Source organism: Cyprinus carpio, chromosome A22, assembly GCF_018340385.1.
Source record: "Cyprinus carpio isolate SPL01 chromosome A22, ASM1834038v1, whole genome shotgun sequence".
Classification (NCBI taxonomy): domain Eukaryota; kingdom Metazoa; phylum Chordata; class Actinopteri; order Cypriniformes; family Cyprinidae; genus Cyprinus; species Cyprinus carpio.
In genome coordinates, this window is record NC_056593.1 from 10,035,014 (window position 1) to 10,051,661 (window position 16,648).

General features: G+C 37.1%; 3 protein-coding genes across 5 annotated transcripts in view; 2 read left to right on the forward strand and 1 right to left on the reverse strand.

Annotated features, from left to right (window-relative positions):
• LOC109047816 (transcriptional repressor p66-alpha-like) overlaps positions 1-5,941 on the forward strand; it is a 28,855-nt gene extending 22,914 nt beyond the window's left edge. For all 3 annotated transcript variants that reach the window (XM_042711832.1, XM_042711834.1, XM_042711833.1), the window contains exons 3-11: positions 807-933; positions 1,056-1,184; positions 1,279-1,350; positions 1,812-1,931; positions 2,010-2,198; positions 3,312-3,573; positions 3,654-4,081; positions 4,165-4,384; positions 5,732-5,941. In XM_042711832.1, the coding sequence (XP_042567766.1) occupies positions 807-933; positions 1,056-1,184; positions 1,279-1,350; positions 1,812-1,931; positions 2,010-2,198; positions 3,312-3,573; positions 3,654-4,081; positions 4,165-4,384; positions 5,732-5,865 (1,681 nt within the window). In that variant the 3' untranslated portion in view covers positions 5,866-5,941. The remainder of the gene's footprint in view (positions 1-806; positions 934-1,055; positions 1,185-1,278; positions 1,351-1,811; positions 1,932-2,009; positions 2,199-3,311; positions 3,574-3,653; positions 4,082-4,164; positions 4,385-5,731) is intronic.
• Positions 5,942-7,867: 1,926 nt separating this feature from the next.
• Positions 7,868-8,829, reverse strand: LOC109047837 (testis-specific serine/threonine-protein kinase 6-like). Its single transcript, XM_019065516.2, has one exon. The coding sequence runs from the start codon at positions 8,827-8,829 to the stop codon at positions 8,038-8,040; it is 792 nt and encodes a 263-aa protein (XP_018921061.2). The 3' UTR covers positions 7,868-8,037.
• A 3,749-nt stretch (positions 8,830-12,578) lies between these two features.
• The window catches only part of LOC109048471 (yjeF N-terminal domain-containing 3-like), a 35,181-nt gene continuing 31,111 nt past the window's right edge, over positions 12,579-16,648 (forward strand). The window contains exon 1 of the mRNA XM_042711835.1: positions 12,579-12,765. Within this exon, the coding sequence (XP_042567769.1) occupies positions 12,707-12,765 (59 nt within the window). The 5' untranslated portion in view covers positions 12,579-12,706. The remainder of the gene's footprint in view (positions 12,766-16,648) is intronic.

The following is a 16,648-nucleotide window of genomic DNA, read 5'->3' on the forward strand; positions in this document are numbered from 1 at the left end:
ATATAAGTGTATACACTATTGTAAATGTTAAACAGCATTAAACATTTCAATCAGTAGTACAATGCATTGTCTCATGTTTAAATCAGAAATATGATGATGATGTTAATAAATAAACAATATAAAAACAATTATGATTATATATCATAACAATTTATTATCATTATTCTTATCTATTCTTATCATTATATAAAATTAATGAAACGGTTACGTGTAAAATCCTTTGGTAATTCGAACCAAAAATTATACAAAAATACAAATAATAAAGAAAAAAAACAAATAAGAAATATAAAAAAAAAAAAAAAATAATAATAATAATAATAATAATAAACATTTATTATTATTATTATTATCATAAAATAAGTTTTTCATTTCTTGATCCAGTGTTGTGTAAAAAAAAATCAGAAGTTAATATTTAAAAAAACCCAACAACTTAAAAATCAGAACATAGAATTATTATTGTTGTTGTTGTTGTTGTTGTTATTATATCAATTCTATTTATTTTTACAGTTCTTGTGTGAAACCCCTTGGTAATATCAACTGATAAGTCAAGAGAGAGTTAATATTTAAAGTACCCAGTGCAGTGTGATTTATGTACTTCCCATGTTGGTATTTTAGTAAATTACCTACATAATTTGTCATCTGGGTATTTCACTTATACAGAAAAATTCTCATACTGTACATACTATATACTTCAGAAGTAATATGACAAATATGCAGTTCAGTCCCAGCATTTAAAGAAACAGTGTATCTTAAAAACAATCTGTTTTCAGCCTTTTCTCATGTTTTCTTTGATCTTTCTCTCTCAGTGACATAAAGAAAGAGCGACCTCCGACTCCAGATGATGTCATTGTTCTGTCGGACAATGAGCCTTCTAGTCCTTGTATGAATGGGGTCAGCTACAGTTTTAAGAAGGCAGATACTGAGATGCTAATGGTAACATTATATTTACAGATCTTTTGTACTTGATATAACAAGATCGTTTGTCAAGTAGTGTACATTCATCAGATGTCCCGTTCACTTGCTAACGTGACTCTTCTTGTCCATGTCATGTGCAGAAAAGCAGCCCGGCTGAACGTGAGCGTATCATCAAACAGCTGCAGGAAGAACTGCGTCTACAGGAGGTCAAACTGGTCCTGCTGAAGAAACTCAGACAGAGTCAGACCCAAAAAGATGTTGTGCAAAAGGTAAAAGAAAAATGTGACAGTTGGGTTTTTAGATGCAACAATAAAGACGCTTGAGATTCAAACTGACCTGGTGTTGACCCCTTCTGTTTTGCAGTCAAACAATTCTGTGGCAGCTCCACCACCTCTCGTCAGGGGCAGCATCTCGTCCACTAAAGGACCCCTACAGGTCAGTGTAAATGTGTCAAACTACACTAAACATGACCTCACTATGTTCAGGTGGTAAAGTAACCTGCGCATGCGTTTTAGCAGATTACAATATATTTTCTTCAATAAAACACACATATTAAACCAATAATTAAATATAGAGAATAAAAATATTGAACATGAATAAATTGCATTAACTAATGTTAACAAGCACAACTTTTGATTTTAATAATGAAATGTTGAGATTTACATTAACTAAGATTAATAAATGCTGTTGAAGTATTGTTAATGCGTAGTTTGTGTTAACTCAAGTAGTTAACTAATCTTAATTAATGAACCTAATCGTAAAGTTTTACCAAAAATAATAATAATATTCAGTGTCAGTGCTGTCCAGTCTGTTGCATGCTCCTGCAATAGTCTCAGTGTGTTTTTAAAAGTTGGACTGTAAAGAGCAATTAAGACTTAAATACATGTTGTTTTCAGGTCTCCAACCGAAACTCTGGGACAGTCATTCCTCCCCCTCTGGTTCGAGGTGGAACGCAGGTCTCAAAGCACGGCTCCCATAATACCGTAGTCATGCCACCCTTAGTCAGAGGCTCACAGGTATGTACTGCTGCGGCTTGATTACACCTAAAAACATTTTAATTTTGAAATGAATCTGAAATGAGATTTGTGTTATAGCCCATCACCGTGACCCCGCAGCAGATTGCGACCCTTCGGCAGCAGCAACACTCGGGTTCTGGTCCTCCTCCTCTGCTGCTGGGCGCGCGCACCTCCGTACCCACCGTACAGGTGCAGGGCCAGAGGATCATTCAGCAGGGCCTGATCCGTGTGGCCAGTGTAGCCAATGCAAACGTCCTGGTCTCACAGGTAATTTACTTTATATATCATGTTATTATATATACAATATTTATTACAATAATATTAGTAGATGCAGGAAAAGTATTTATAATGCTAAATGTTTAAAAATAATATCATAGTAGTTAGAACATTTTATTTTAATTATGTGTAATGCATTTATACATTTAAAGCTATATATATATATATATATATATATATATATAATATATATATATATATATATATATATTTAATGTTAAGTAAATATATATATGTAATGCATTTATACATTTAAAGCTACTATAACTTATTGTTTAATGTTAAGTAAACAAATGCATATTACAATATTTAGTTTTATACATTATTGTCATTTTTTGAATTTGTTATACATTATATATATATATATTTAAAAACTTAACTACTATAAAAAAAATATTACATTTTTGCTATTTTAGGATTAAAATAGTATTATTAATAATGTTTAATATTTATAAGTTGGTGTGCACTTTATAATATTATTCCATTTATAGTATTATGAACTTTTTGAACCTATTTCTTATATTATTGGCTGTGAATCGGACAATCTTAAATTGTCAACCCTGTTACCAAGTATCAATTATTAAAATTAAGTACTATTTGACTCCTCAAACTATCAAATCATCCTTTCAACTCTTCATGGACAAGTAAATGTCTCTTCTCTTTTTATCACTGTATGTCAACCCTGTTACCATCATGACTGTTGATTTAAAAAAAAAAAAAAAAAAACTATAATATTGTAAGCAATAAAGAACTATAAGCATATAGATATTCATCATATTCTTATTAACTAGGTATAGTAGCTGTATTATACATTTTATTATTATATATAATTAATTTGTATATTGTATAGGTGTATTATTTATATATGTAATGAATACATTTTTTTATTATACATGTAATATATTTATTGTAATGAAAATTACCATTGTAAGCATATAAACGTTTACAAGTAATTTAGCAAAGTAAGCGATGAACGAAGGGTTTTATGAAATAAAAAAATACTTGTAATATGAAAGATATTTTGCATATGATCAAATTTGACTGCGTTTATAAACTTGTATATAGAAGCTATTATGAACTTGCATCATGTTTTTCCATGTCCAGGCCTCCTCAACCAGTTTGAAGAGCTCTCAGTCTGGTCTGGGCAGCATCACCTCTGTCAACGCCAACGAGTCTCCTGCCAGCCGGCAGGCCGCCGCCAAGCTTGCGTTACGGAAACAGCTGGAAAAAACCCTCCTTGAGATTCCACCACCTAAACCTCCAACACCGGAGCTTAATTTCCTGCCCTCAGCAGCTAATAATGAATTCATCTACCTGGTGGGGCTGGAAATGGTGGTCCAGAACCTGCTAGATACACTGGCTAAAAGTAGGTACACCCGACCCTAACAGTGCATGTTTACAAAATATAACACTTTACCATGCTAACGTCACTTGCTTTCTTTCCAGGTAAGCAGCCACAGACAGAGTCTGCATCCACCCCGGCACCCAAGGAGCCCTTCACTTGCTCCCAGTGCCAGACGGACTTCACCTCTCGCTGGAGGCAGGAGAAGAGCAGTGGCACCATCCTGTGTGAGCAGTGCATGAGCTCCAACCAGAAGAAAGCCCTGAAGGCTGAGCACACCAGCCGCCTGAAGGCAGCCTTCGTCAAAGCCCTGCAGCAAGAGCAAGAGATCGAGCAGCGCATCCTGCAGCAGGCGGCCTCGTCCGTCTCCAAGACCACCACCACCTCATCTTCTTCCTCCTCATCCTCGCCGGTGATTAAATCCGATCACGTGCTGGTGTCGCCGCAGTACAAGCAGGTGAGCACGTCGCTGTCCCAGCAGACCAACAGGGGGATGTCTATCGGTCGATACCACACCACCACCATCAAACAGGTAATAAACACTCCTATCTTAGCTGGTATGTGTCCCATACAAGGTGTTTTCTGACTTAAGCTCAGAAAGCTTTTTCTCCTCAGACTCCAGGCCAGCTGTCCCGTAGTGTACAGCAGGCGCTGAGTGCGGGCGCACGCGGGGTGAGCCACAGCTTCTCCACATCCTCCCAGCTCCAGAATGCCGTCACGGCCGCCTCGCTGGTCAGCAGGCCAGGTAAGCACGCCGTGAGGGCAGGGGAAAAGGGCACCAGCAGCAGCAACCCAACCACCAATACCTGGAGGAAACAGAACAGCGGCACTGCAGGTAGATGATGCCTATTTAAAAAAAATAATAATAATAAATAAAAAAATTAAAAAAATATGCCTCTTTCTGTCTCCTCTTTTCCTGTATCTTCACTTTTTTTTAGTGTGTATATTGAGCTGATTGACTGCAAAAGGCAAACCTGCAAAAATGAGGCAAAAGTGCTTCTGTTAACGTGTGTAACACATTTTTCTAAACACATCAGCAAAAAGTTGAGACCAAGTTTGGCCTGTTCTAGCTTGGGTTTCCCAGTTTTCCAGAAAAAATTTGGGGGGCAAAATTAAACTGTTTATTGTTAAAACGCAACTGTTAATTATTTAAAGTTCTATACCTTTTAACTCTTCTTGAAGTACAAGAAAAAGCTTTTTATAATATTAATGTATTATTAGGTGTGTAAGAATTGGATGATCTTAAATTACCAACCCTGTTACTATTGTAACTATTGATTATTAAAATTATGTACCATCATGGACAAGTAAACGAAATACAGCTAACTATGTACAATACAACTAACTAAATGCAAATACTTTTTTTTTTTTTTTTTAATACTCATGACTCATACAATACATTAGGTGTTTAAGAAGCGTCAGTCTTAAATTGTTAACCCTGTTACCAACATTGTTGATTATTAAAATTTGGTACTATTTAATTAATTAAGAACCATCATATGACATCATCCTTTCCACTGTTCATGAACAAATTAAGCCTCTTTTCTTTTTATCACTTATTGTCAACCCTGTTACCAATCATAACGATCACTGATTAAAATTCTATACTATTAATCAGAGTGAATTTAATCAAAAACTCTTATGAAGTCATCTTTTCAACTCTTCATGGGCAAGACTCTGCTTTTATTCACTTCATCTTACATTGATTATTAGATTTGTAAGAAGTGGATGATCTTAAATGGTCCACCCTGTTGCCATTATAACTATTGATTATCTAAATTTAATTAATTTTTACTTTTCAAGGATAAGTAAATATTTATTTTTTGTTAATTAATCTTGTGTTATTAGGCATGTCAGAAGCAGAAAATCTTAAATTTCTCATCCCTGTTATCACAATTTTGTCATAGTAAACAACTGATTATTTAAATGGGTATGTATAAAAAAAAAATCATCAATTAAAAAATTTAAAAAAGCACCTTGTAGTGTCATGACCATTGCCATAAGGATAGTAATTGCTATCAACCCTGTTACCATACAACCTTGTTTTTAAAGGCATAGGTGATTTAGCTTGAAATGCAGGACATTAAAACTCTTCAGACGTTCTTTGTTCAGACAAATCTTATAGAAATTTACATAGTCATCCTTTCAAAATCATTAACCACTTCATTTTCTCCCCCAACAGGTGTCACCATGGCTTATGTCAACCCCAGTCTGTCCGTGCACAGGACGACGTCTCCGGTGGACCGTCAGCGAGAGTACCTCTTGGACATGATCCCTTCCCGCTCCATTTCCCAAACGGCAAACACATGGAAATAGTGCCCTGAATAAATCACCCGAAAATGTCTCATAATTATAATCCTGTTTTTTTGGACATGTGGTCGGTTATCCGTATCAGACAACCAGCCATAAAGCAATAATAAAAATAAAAAAAATTATTATATTTTCTCTCTCCTTTGTTCCAAGACCAGTAGTTGTACAGTCTAAGGTAAGACCCCACAGGCCAGCAAGTGTCCTAGAGGAGAACTGTACCGGGATCAGTGTTCAAGGAGACGCAAGGACCTTTTCCACAGGCCTTTGTATCTATCTACTGAATCCCTCCATTACCCAATGAGCTTTAGTGATCTAATACCCACAACTTCCAATTCTCTGCCCTCCAGGTGGAGTAATTGCTCCATTATGTGAAACTAAAGCCTTCGTTTAAAGTTTTTAGAGGCTCATGGACAGTTTTTCCACAGGAAGTGGAGGACACAGGACAGCAGAGTTCCTGCGTGACACCAGGGATTGTTCAAGGACCATCTACACGCTATGAGACCGCTTCAGCTACGTTTTCCGATCCACAGCGTCTCTTGAACAGATATGGGGAGTGTATGTTTGTGTATTTGATGTCAGTGCATTGTTTTTTTTTTTAGTTTTTTTAGCTTCACTATGGACTCATTCTACCCTTTTCAAAATGGCCTTTTTTTAAAGGCTGCAAGTTTAAGGAATTGTTATACTGTTGAGGTGGTTATACATCTGCTGGTGTAGTGTGTATTTTTAAATGCTTTGGGTTGTTTTGTTTTTTTTCCTCTGTAAGCTTATAAAAGACATTTAACCAAGAATTGTGCATCAGGGATCGTTACAGAGATGGACGTAACTAACAAAAAGCAGCAGCCGCAACAGGACTACTTCTAGACCTTCATGTTTGAGCGATATGTTTATCAGATGAGCTTGATGGTAGAGTTTTTTTTTTACAGGAACAAATGTTTATGTTGCGATTTTAGTTACCGTTGTGATGCCCCCCCAAGGCTTTCTTGTAACAGCATCTAGGTAATATTTGGATGTTGTGTTATTTATAAATGTCACCTTAGATGAAGGCTATCCTGTTTGCTCCTTCCCAAATAGTTTCAAAGCCTTGTGAATTTAAGATTGGAGTTTAGTTTATTCATGTCCTGTCTACCTTTTTAGATCCTGTTGGAAGCTGTGCCGCTTAAGTCATGGCTTAATCTTTCCTTAAAGGAAATGCTTGGGTTGAAAGAATTATTGCTTATTGAATGATTGCCTGTTAGGTGGTGGTCATGTTATTTTTTAGCATCTCTTATTTTCCTTTCAGCTGATTTGATTTGCTAGCAATAAGCTCGCTATTTTAGCTAAACAGTTATGTATGTTATACAACAGCTTGGGTCCTTAGTCACCGCAGTCCAATGAACATGTCGAGTCAGTTCTACTTCGGTCGATTTGTTTTTCCTTTTCTCGATATGATCCATTCAGTGATCTTGAATGCCTGTGGAGTGTTCCGGCCCCTGTTTCTGACTGCTGTTCTGATTACTGCCTGCTGCTGACAACTAACACCATTCCATTTCCCCTTGGGATGCTGCCGTCCTTTGTGTAGCATCTCTTTTATGAATTGTAAAAAAACAAAACAAAAAAAAAAGTTTTTTTTTTTTTCATCTGTTTCTGCTCTATCAGTTAATAATTATAATAAAAACTAATTTTAACCTGTTTGGTCTGTTGTGTGGGTGTATTTGAAGTGTGAATGTGGTTGTACATCATTTTTTGTTTATTACCATTTGAATTAAGTTATAATATGTTTAATTTTCTTAAAAAAATAGAATTAAATACATTACATTTTAAGTATATAAACAGTATAGGAAAGAATATTGAAATAAAGAACAATGAAAAATAATTTTGCCAATTTCAGTAATTTTGTAAACATCTTAATCGTTACAAATAAAATTGTTCTTCGGCCACCTTGCACTGTAGATATCAATCATCATGGGCCAATACAAAGATCAGTCAACCACTACTTTCTTATTTGAGTCATTTATTTTATAGTTTCTCCATTAATCTATTGCTATTCTGCCTCAGACTGTTCTCCCAAAACAATAAAACTGATCATTTTCCTCAGTCGTGACTGGAATTAAAATTTTAGGTCTATCCAAACAGGCAAACACTCTCAGCTGCGTGTATTTTGTAACACTGCGTTTCTTTGTATTTGCATACTTTGTTTTATTAGCTCTTGTGCTTTAAGCTCTTTCCCATCTGCAGCCACGGATGTTCTGCCACCTGTTGAATGGTTGGACGTGTGGAAGAATTGTACTGGAGCAGAGTACGGATAAAGACCCGGCTTGGTTCCTGAACACCAGCGTCATCCGGATAAACCAAAGACTTCCTTTGAAGACGGTTGAGTCGCCTCAAGTTGGTTTCATCGTATGGCATCGATCCAGTCACCATGACGTATAGAATCACCCCAAGGCTCCATATGTCATACTTCTTAGGGTCATACGGCATTCCCATGATGACTTCTGGTGGAGTGTAGGCTGCAGAACCACAGAAGGTGCGACTGAGCTCTGAAGGGTCTTGAACACAGCGGGCAAAACCAAAGTCTGTGATTTTAACTTGTTCTTCGGCCTGGACGATATCCATTTGGTGGAGGTAGTTGATGGCACTGACCATCTGAGAGAACAAGTTTTTGCTTTGGTCTTCTGGGATGCGGTTTACTTCATGTATCTTCTGAAGGAGATCTTTTGCCGCAGCTTCCATCACGATACACTTACCAGCCACCTCAATTAACTCGTACATTTGGACAATGTGGTCATGATTTACTCGTCTCAAAATCACCAGTTCCCTTGGGAGAAACTTCTGGACAAAATCCTTTGGGCTCTTTACGCGGTCCACAATTTTGATGGCCACGTTACAGTGGTGCTTCCGCGGGGTGGCGAGCTTGACTTGGGAAAAACTGCCTTCACCCATCTCGGCTATGAATTTGTAGCCCATGCCTTTCAAAACGTTATTAACAGACATTGTTTTAAATCTCAAAGGAGTTAAAAACAACCACATGAATATTTTGGCTTGAGTTTGGATCACGTTCCTCACTCGCGCTGCCAAGTATTTTGTAACATGCATTTGAATTCTACTGCATTCTGAGAGATATCAGCATTCTATTTTATGATGTCATATTAGAACATATACAAAATGGTGTCAAGGGACAACTGATGGACAAGAAGAAAGCCTCTGGTTTTTATTTGTACCCCATTAAATCCAAATTATGCTAATAGTATTTTGTTAATTTTAACAAGACTTGACTGATTGATGTGGAGAACCCTAATAATCATTTTAGAAAAGGTGTTTAAACAAGTTTTTGTCAGTTGTTGTACAGTCATGGCCAAGTTTTGGCAGTGACAAATTTTGTTTTGCAAAGTTTGCTGCTTCAGTATTTGTAGATTATTTTTCACATGTTTCTATGGTATACTGAAAAACAAAGATAAGCATATTATTAGTATTTTATTGGCAAAAAATATATAACGAGTCAGTATTTACAGTGTTGACCCTTGTTCTTCATAACCTCAGCAATTCGCTCTGGCATGCTGGATATAAGCTTCTGGGCCAAATCCTAAATGATGGCAATCCATTCTTGCCTTATTAGTTCTCAGATTTGATCACAATTTGTGGGCTTCTGCTTGTCCACTCGCCTTTTGAGGACTGACCACAGGTTCTCTATGGGATTGAGATCCGGGAGGTTTCCTGGCCACGGATCCAAAATTACAATGTAATGATCTTCGAGCCACTTCTTTATCACTCTTGCTTTGTGACATGGTGCTCCGTAATGCTGGAAAATGCACGGATCATCACCAAATTGCTCAAGGATCGTTGGAAGAAGTTGCTCTTACAGGACTTTTTGATTCCATTCTTTATTCCTGGCAGTGTTTTTGGGCAGAATTATGAGAGAACCCACTCCCTTGGTTGAAAAGCAACACCACACATGGATGGTCTCAAGATGCTTCACTGCTGGCACAACACAGGACTCATGGTAGCGTTCACCTTTTCTTCTACGAACAATCGATTATCCAGATGTCCCAAACAGTCGGAAGGGAGCTTCATCAGAGAAAATAACTTCGCAGCAGTCTTCTGCTGTCCAATCCTTGTACTTCCTGCAGAATTTCAGTCTGTCCTTGACGTTTTTCTTGGAGAGAAGTGGCTTCTTTGCTGCCCTTCTTGACACCAGGCTGTTGTCTTGGCCTCACTGTGTGTGCAGTTGTTCTCACACCAACCTGCTACCATTCCTGAGCAAGCTCTGCAGGTGACACAATTCTGTAGCTGACTCCTCAGGAGGAGACGGTCCTGGAACTTGCTGGACACTCTCTGATGTCCTGAAGACCTCTTCACTTCAGTCGAACCTCTCTCCTTGAAGTTCTTGATGATCCGGTAAATGGTTATTTTAGGTGCAATATTCTTTATATCAAACCACTTTCATGCAAAACAATTATGACTCAAAGCAATTATTACTACAAAACTATTCTTTAAAAGTAAACATAGAACTACAACCAAAAATGATTGGGAAGGGCTTCTTCCCTCCTTTTATAGCAATCAGTCTGCTCTTACAGTCTAATTAGTATGACAATGATTTGACCTGACTAGTACTCATTCACACGTCAACAAATGTAAGCTGTACAATTAGACAAATAATCAAAAAAAACAATAAATAATCACAATAAAAAAAAAGTAAATAAATAATTCCATAACCACACGTACATGGGTATTTTTATAAACAGAGTTTTTCCTTCTATTTAAAAAAAAAAAAAATCTCTGTCCACATGAAATCGCAAACGCATGCTATGAAGCACTGTCAAGAGCATGCCAAACCAACAGGTGGTGATATAATCTCAACCGTAAAGCCATGTTGGGCAATTAGAAGCCTGAAAAATGTTCAAGTAGGCGGCGATAACAGTGTATGCTCCGACGTCATAAACCAAAATCTCCGGTTTTGCTATCTACACGATAACACTGATTTTTTAAAACAAAAAACCCCGGCATTAGTGACCTGGTGCTGCATTTGCGTGTGGACGAACGACCAAACCACACAGAAAAAAACGCAGTTTTGAAAATACCTGCGTTCATGTGGATATAGGGTTTTTTTGGGGCCAATGGGTGTTAGGACCCTGGGGCCAATTAAGCGTTGTGAAGCAATTCTTTAAATGCCATCTGCATCACCTACACAAAATCTAAGTGTCTAGAAATACACTGATTTTTGTTTCATGAAGTTTTCACAAATGCTTCTGTGTAGAGCCCTTGTTGCTGGCATTTTGCGTGTGGACGAATCCGTGCGCTGAAAATTACCTGCGTCTTGGATATAGTAAATGGGTTTTTTGGGGCCAATGAAGCTCTTGGCAATTATTTAAAATGCATCTGATCACTCTACACAATAATCTAGAAACAATATGAATGAACACCACAAAAGCTTAAGCAGCACACTTTGTAAAGCACAAAATTTGTCAGTGCCAAAACTTTTGGCCATGACTGTAGAATGATGCCCTTTCCGCCCCCAAAAATAAATAACAAATAACTGAAATTATCCTAGCAGCCAGTTTCCATCTCAGAGTAATATAAAGGTAACTGTACTTTATATCTCCCAATAAGACTTTATATCTCATTATTGTTATATACTTCCTGTAAGGACTTTATCTCAGTCTTCTTACTTTAAACATTATTTTAAAATGAACATCCTCATCTCTCACATATACAATTAAACACAATCAAAGCTTATATGTAAATCAATTCACACCAATTAAAAAATATCCATATAGCACAATTCAAAATGCAAATGTCCATATGGCAGAAGTGTAAGGTAAAATTCAAGAAGCTAGTTATGTAATCAAACAGACAGTGAACACTACAGCTATGATTATCAGTGCAGTTCGTTAATAATTCTGCAACCATTTAATGATGTGCAAAGAGAGACCAGCGTTGAATATTCGAGATATTTATAGAATATGTCTCGGGAACACTCACGGAAACTAAAACAAACCTATTAGACAACAAAATCAAGATAAAAAAATACACTACTTAAAGCACATAACGTGTTATTTCGATGTCCTACTTAAAACACATAAAAGACTCATAGGATAGCATGTGCACAAATGCAACTACACTATAACACCACCTGCAGCCAAATTGATGAAAAACAGTCTCATTATAAATCTAGCATTTCAATAACAATCACACTACATGAAATCAAAACATAAGACCTCCAAAAAGCAGTATCCATCTAAACTGTAGCCATCTCGATTAATCCAGGTTTCATTAGAACACTTATATTATTGAAATTAATTAAAGCATTGCTGATTGCTCATTTTAAATGTAAATAAGACAATTCATTCATATTTATAATAAGATTAAGCGCTTTAAAATGTAATCCTGTTTGGTTTATATGTAAGCTTCATCACAATTTAAATGATTTAGTCTTATATTGGTCTCTAAAATCATTCTAAATGGTCAAATCTTGAGTATTAATACCCCACTGCATGAATATATGCATGACCAGAAGTATTACATGTATTATTATACATAAATAATGTGCCAAAGCAGTACTGTGATGAATAAGCATTTGAATTGATATAGACATATCACACTCTCGTACTGTCGGATGCTACATCTGAAAGGGATGCTGTTTGTGCTTGACTGAGCTCTCTAGCATCAGGGATGCTCAGCCAATCAGATGGTGCTCCCGGTGTCTCCCTGCTTCTTAATTGGCTGACACTTCCAGCAAGAGTAGCTGATCTACGCGTGGAGCCTGGGTTTATCAGCCAGTAAGCCTGTAGACAGAAGCAGGGCACACAGTGAGAAAATAAGCAAAAAAAGGGGGTAACTGTTGCTAGAGATAAGCACGGCTGAATCAATCAAGATGAATCACAGCTCCAACGAGAAAGAACCTGAGACCATAGAGCCACTGCGTTATCTCAGGTATGCTCTTTTTCTTCTTCTTCTTATTGTTTTTCTTAATGTGACCAAACTGGACATACAAAACCTTTTAAGACAGGTTTGTGTTTAAATGCATGTTAATAGAGATCCTAGTAAGGCTGAGTAATATTTCCACCATGCTTTCAGTCTAACTTTTATGTAAATGAGATTTGTGACACAGAAGGAGGGCTGTAATATCCAAGAAAATGCATCTAACTTAATTTCCTCCCAGCTTTCCTGTTTACAAAAATAAGACACATTGATTATTAACAACATGCTTTAATAACCTGAAAATGCGGGCGAACCGGTGGAAGGTCCGGTCCACTTAAGCTGTCTCTACAGCAGTTAGTTGGTGATTTAGACATGTCGACAAAGGTGATGTGACATTTTAGCTCCTGGATGTTGTGATGGCAACATCATGGCCAGCGATTTGCTCTTTAAACAAGCGGGAGGTTGTCTGTTTCCTCTGTTGAGGGAAATATGGCATGTGTTAGAATTGCTTTCTAAAGCATTATCAGGATATAAAAGTGTCAGTTCAGTCTAACATCTGACAAGTTGCCTCATACTCTTGTGAGGTTTAGATCTAGCAGATGTAACCTGGGAAAATATTTAAAAAATGACACAGAACAAATAGTGTTTTGATCAGAAGCCTGAGCAGCACGAGGTTTGCTTTCCATACTGGGCTTTTTGGCAAGAGAGGCCCTTGAAGCTAGCTCTTCACACCAGCCCACGGCGTTTAAAATACGGTGGTCGGCAGGAGATGAGGAAAATTATACACTTTAAGGGAGGATGGAATAATAGGATTCAAGGATTTAAGGTTTTACAGCATGGATTCAGGGGAGATTAATGTTCCTGCTGTAACTTAAAACCTTCATAGCTAATAATGTTGATTTTGCGTGGAATCCACCTAGTGTGACTGCAACAATTGGCTTTTCTATTAACCTTTTTTTTTTTTTTTTAACATTGATTTGTAGATTCGTACTGTGCACCCTGGGATTCGTATGTGTCAATGGCCCCTGTGTCCTATTTCTGACGTCAGGTATTGATGTCGAAATAAGATGGACAACATTGGGTTACAAAAATTGGATTTTCTCCATTGACAGCCATTCAAAACTAGCATTTTAATGAAAGCTCCATACAGTATCCACTAATTTCAATGCAGAAGTAAGCTATTTTTTTTGCAGGCTTCCGAATAATTCGCTGTTAATAACTTAAAGAATAACGAAGTACAGTAAACAGTAAAATGGTAAAACTGTTTTGACTATTTTTATACAGCTAACAACTGGAAGCCTCGCATATTCAAGTTGTTGTGCGTTAAAGGGGTGCTATTATGCTTTTTCACTTTTTCAACTTTAGTTAGTCTGTAATGTTGCTGTTTGAGCATAAAATAGATATGCAAAGTTACAAAGCTCAAAGTCCAGTTCAAAAGGAGATATTTTATTTAACAGAAATCACTTTTCAAAACTACAACGAAAAACTCGTTTGGACTACAAAGCATATTTTCCGGGATTTGTGATATCACAAAGATCGACGAATGGGACGAGACCTGGTTGAGCTGCACTAGAGCATGCAATGAGTGTTATCACTATGTCGGCGACATGCTAGCTTTCCCGAATCCGGGTTTAAATCATGCTCAAATTGATTTGATTTTGACGCAATATTTACACTGAAGCTCGCGGCAGGCAGCTATGGTAAGGGGCATGACATTTCCTAACTCAGGCGCCAAGTGCTGTCAATCACAACACACACTGGACCAGCTAACCAATCACAACACAGATTGGCACAGCTAACCAATCACAGCGCACTCGTATTTCAGAAGGTGGGCCTTCATTTGATACAGGAACTATTCCAGCCATTATGCCAGACTAGGGAGAGAGGTGTTGTAATAATGTAAAATATGTGAAAAATATGTTTTTCGAACAACCTAGTATGAGAGCCTGTTCTAGTACACCCCCAAAACAAAATCAAGACCTTGTAAAAGAGCATAATAGGACCCCTTTAAAAATAAGGTGAATAAAACACTAATGTCTTATTATATTATATTACATAATAAAGTTTAAAGGCTCTTAAATGTGTAAAAAAAGGACTTTTTTTTTTCTGCTGCTTTTGACATCACAGCTCAGGATAGTCGCTAGTCAAGGGCTAGCATGCACGTTTTGGGTGCGATTCAGTCAATCGCTGCTGTCATGACATCATTTCATGTTTCAAAATGATTAGTCATATGGCAGATGATTGGCTCAAAAAACATGACAGATTTCAAACTCAGAGGGTTCCTGCACCAAGCACCTCACATTCAGATGAAAAGGAATGCTAACGGCTAGTGTTCCTCACATATATGTTAAATTTGTCATTTCTTGTTTATTCAGAATTGCACACTTTTGACCCAACAGTTGCATCACATGAAGAAGATTGGAGTTAACAGGTGTTATTATGGTGTGGAAATTCTAGCTGACTACCTGCTTGTCCACCCTGTTGTGCTTCTCTACAGTCATGTGCAGCTCTGTTTCATTTCTGCTGGGCGTTGGTGTTTATTTATAGGCCAAGACTCCAAATGCAATAACGGAGCAGCCTGCATTATTTGTCGTTTGTTACCAGGCAATGCATTACTTCTAATGGTGGTACCCATTAAAGTTAGATCATGGAGGCGGAATCTCAATTTACTCAGTTTGTCAAGAGTGCAACAGAGGTGTGTGTGGGGGTTGTGATACAAGTGCAATTGGCTGAATATCTTCAGTCAGTTCAGCAGGAGTATTTTCTGACCATTTTGGGTCATCATGTATTGATGTCTAATGATCCATCGATTTACAAGTTCATAGAGGCATCCACTGTCATTTTTCTCAGCTGGTCAAGCAAAATACTGTCACACACCATCTGTCTCTTTAGCTTTGATGCCAGAAACTGTCTGATGTACCATCAATCCAGATCTATCAAACGTGATCCAGCTAGACTCAAACTCTTGAGCCCACGTGAGCACAATTATTCACTGTAACCCCTGGGCCACAGCTCAGGCCAGAGCCAAAGAGCCAAAAATCTTTTTAAGTGTGCTAATTGAATAATAAACTTAACAATAAACTATTTGAAGCTATAGAATTTAGAATTGCATGGCATAGTTTACAAAAAGAGAAATAGGCCTAGTAATATTAGTATGATAATATGCTATTCAAAATTCAAAATATAGGTTAGAAACATTGTCAGAATATTAATATTATATTGTGACATTTAAAATATTACTGTGCTATTATTGTTTTAAATGAGAAAAACATCAAAGCATCAAAAGCATTTTTAATTAAATTAAACTGCCAGTAGGTGGCGGTAAATGTCTTAACGAGTAAGTCATTGATTCATTGATTCAATTCGATTCGTTTAAACTGCTGATTCATTCAGGAATGAAGAAAATGGCTCGATTTTTGAATGCGCAATTGAATCATTGGTTCACCCGATTCGTTCAAAACACTATTCGGGACTAAAACAGCACTTGTGTGATATGTAAGGGATAATGTACATCTGTACATACATCTTGTATCAGCCTGAAGGGCTGGATGTACATTATCCCGCTTATTACATGGCTACTTGCCACATAAGTAAATAATTAGATGCAAAATATTGATTTGAGTTGAAATATTTGAACGCAAATTTTCCATGAAGACAGCAGTTGCGAGCAATTTCCCGACATTTAAGGGAAACGGTGCAGTCAAACCACTTATTACACAACATTTCACCACAAAATAATTAAGGAAATAAAATAATTAAAATGAAAATGTTTTAAAACCTTACCAGTTTGTTAGTTCTCTTATAATCCATTACAGCGTACATAACAATCGTAGCAAACTGGCAGCAGCTGCATTTGTATGAAACGAGAGCGAGTCCGCAATACCAGGATGACATA

Bases quoted from the DNA above. Each gene is read 5' to 3' on its own strand.
- LOC109047837 (XM_019065516.2), bottom strand. From the start codon at position 8,829: ATGTCTGTTAATAACGTTTTGAAAGGCATGGGCTACAAATTCATAGCC.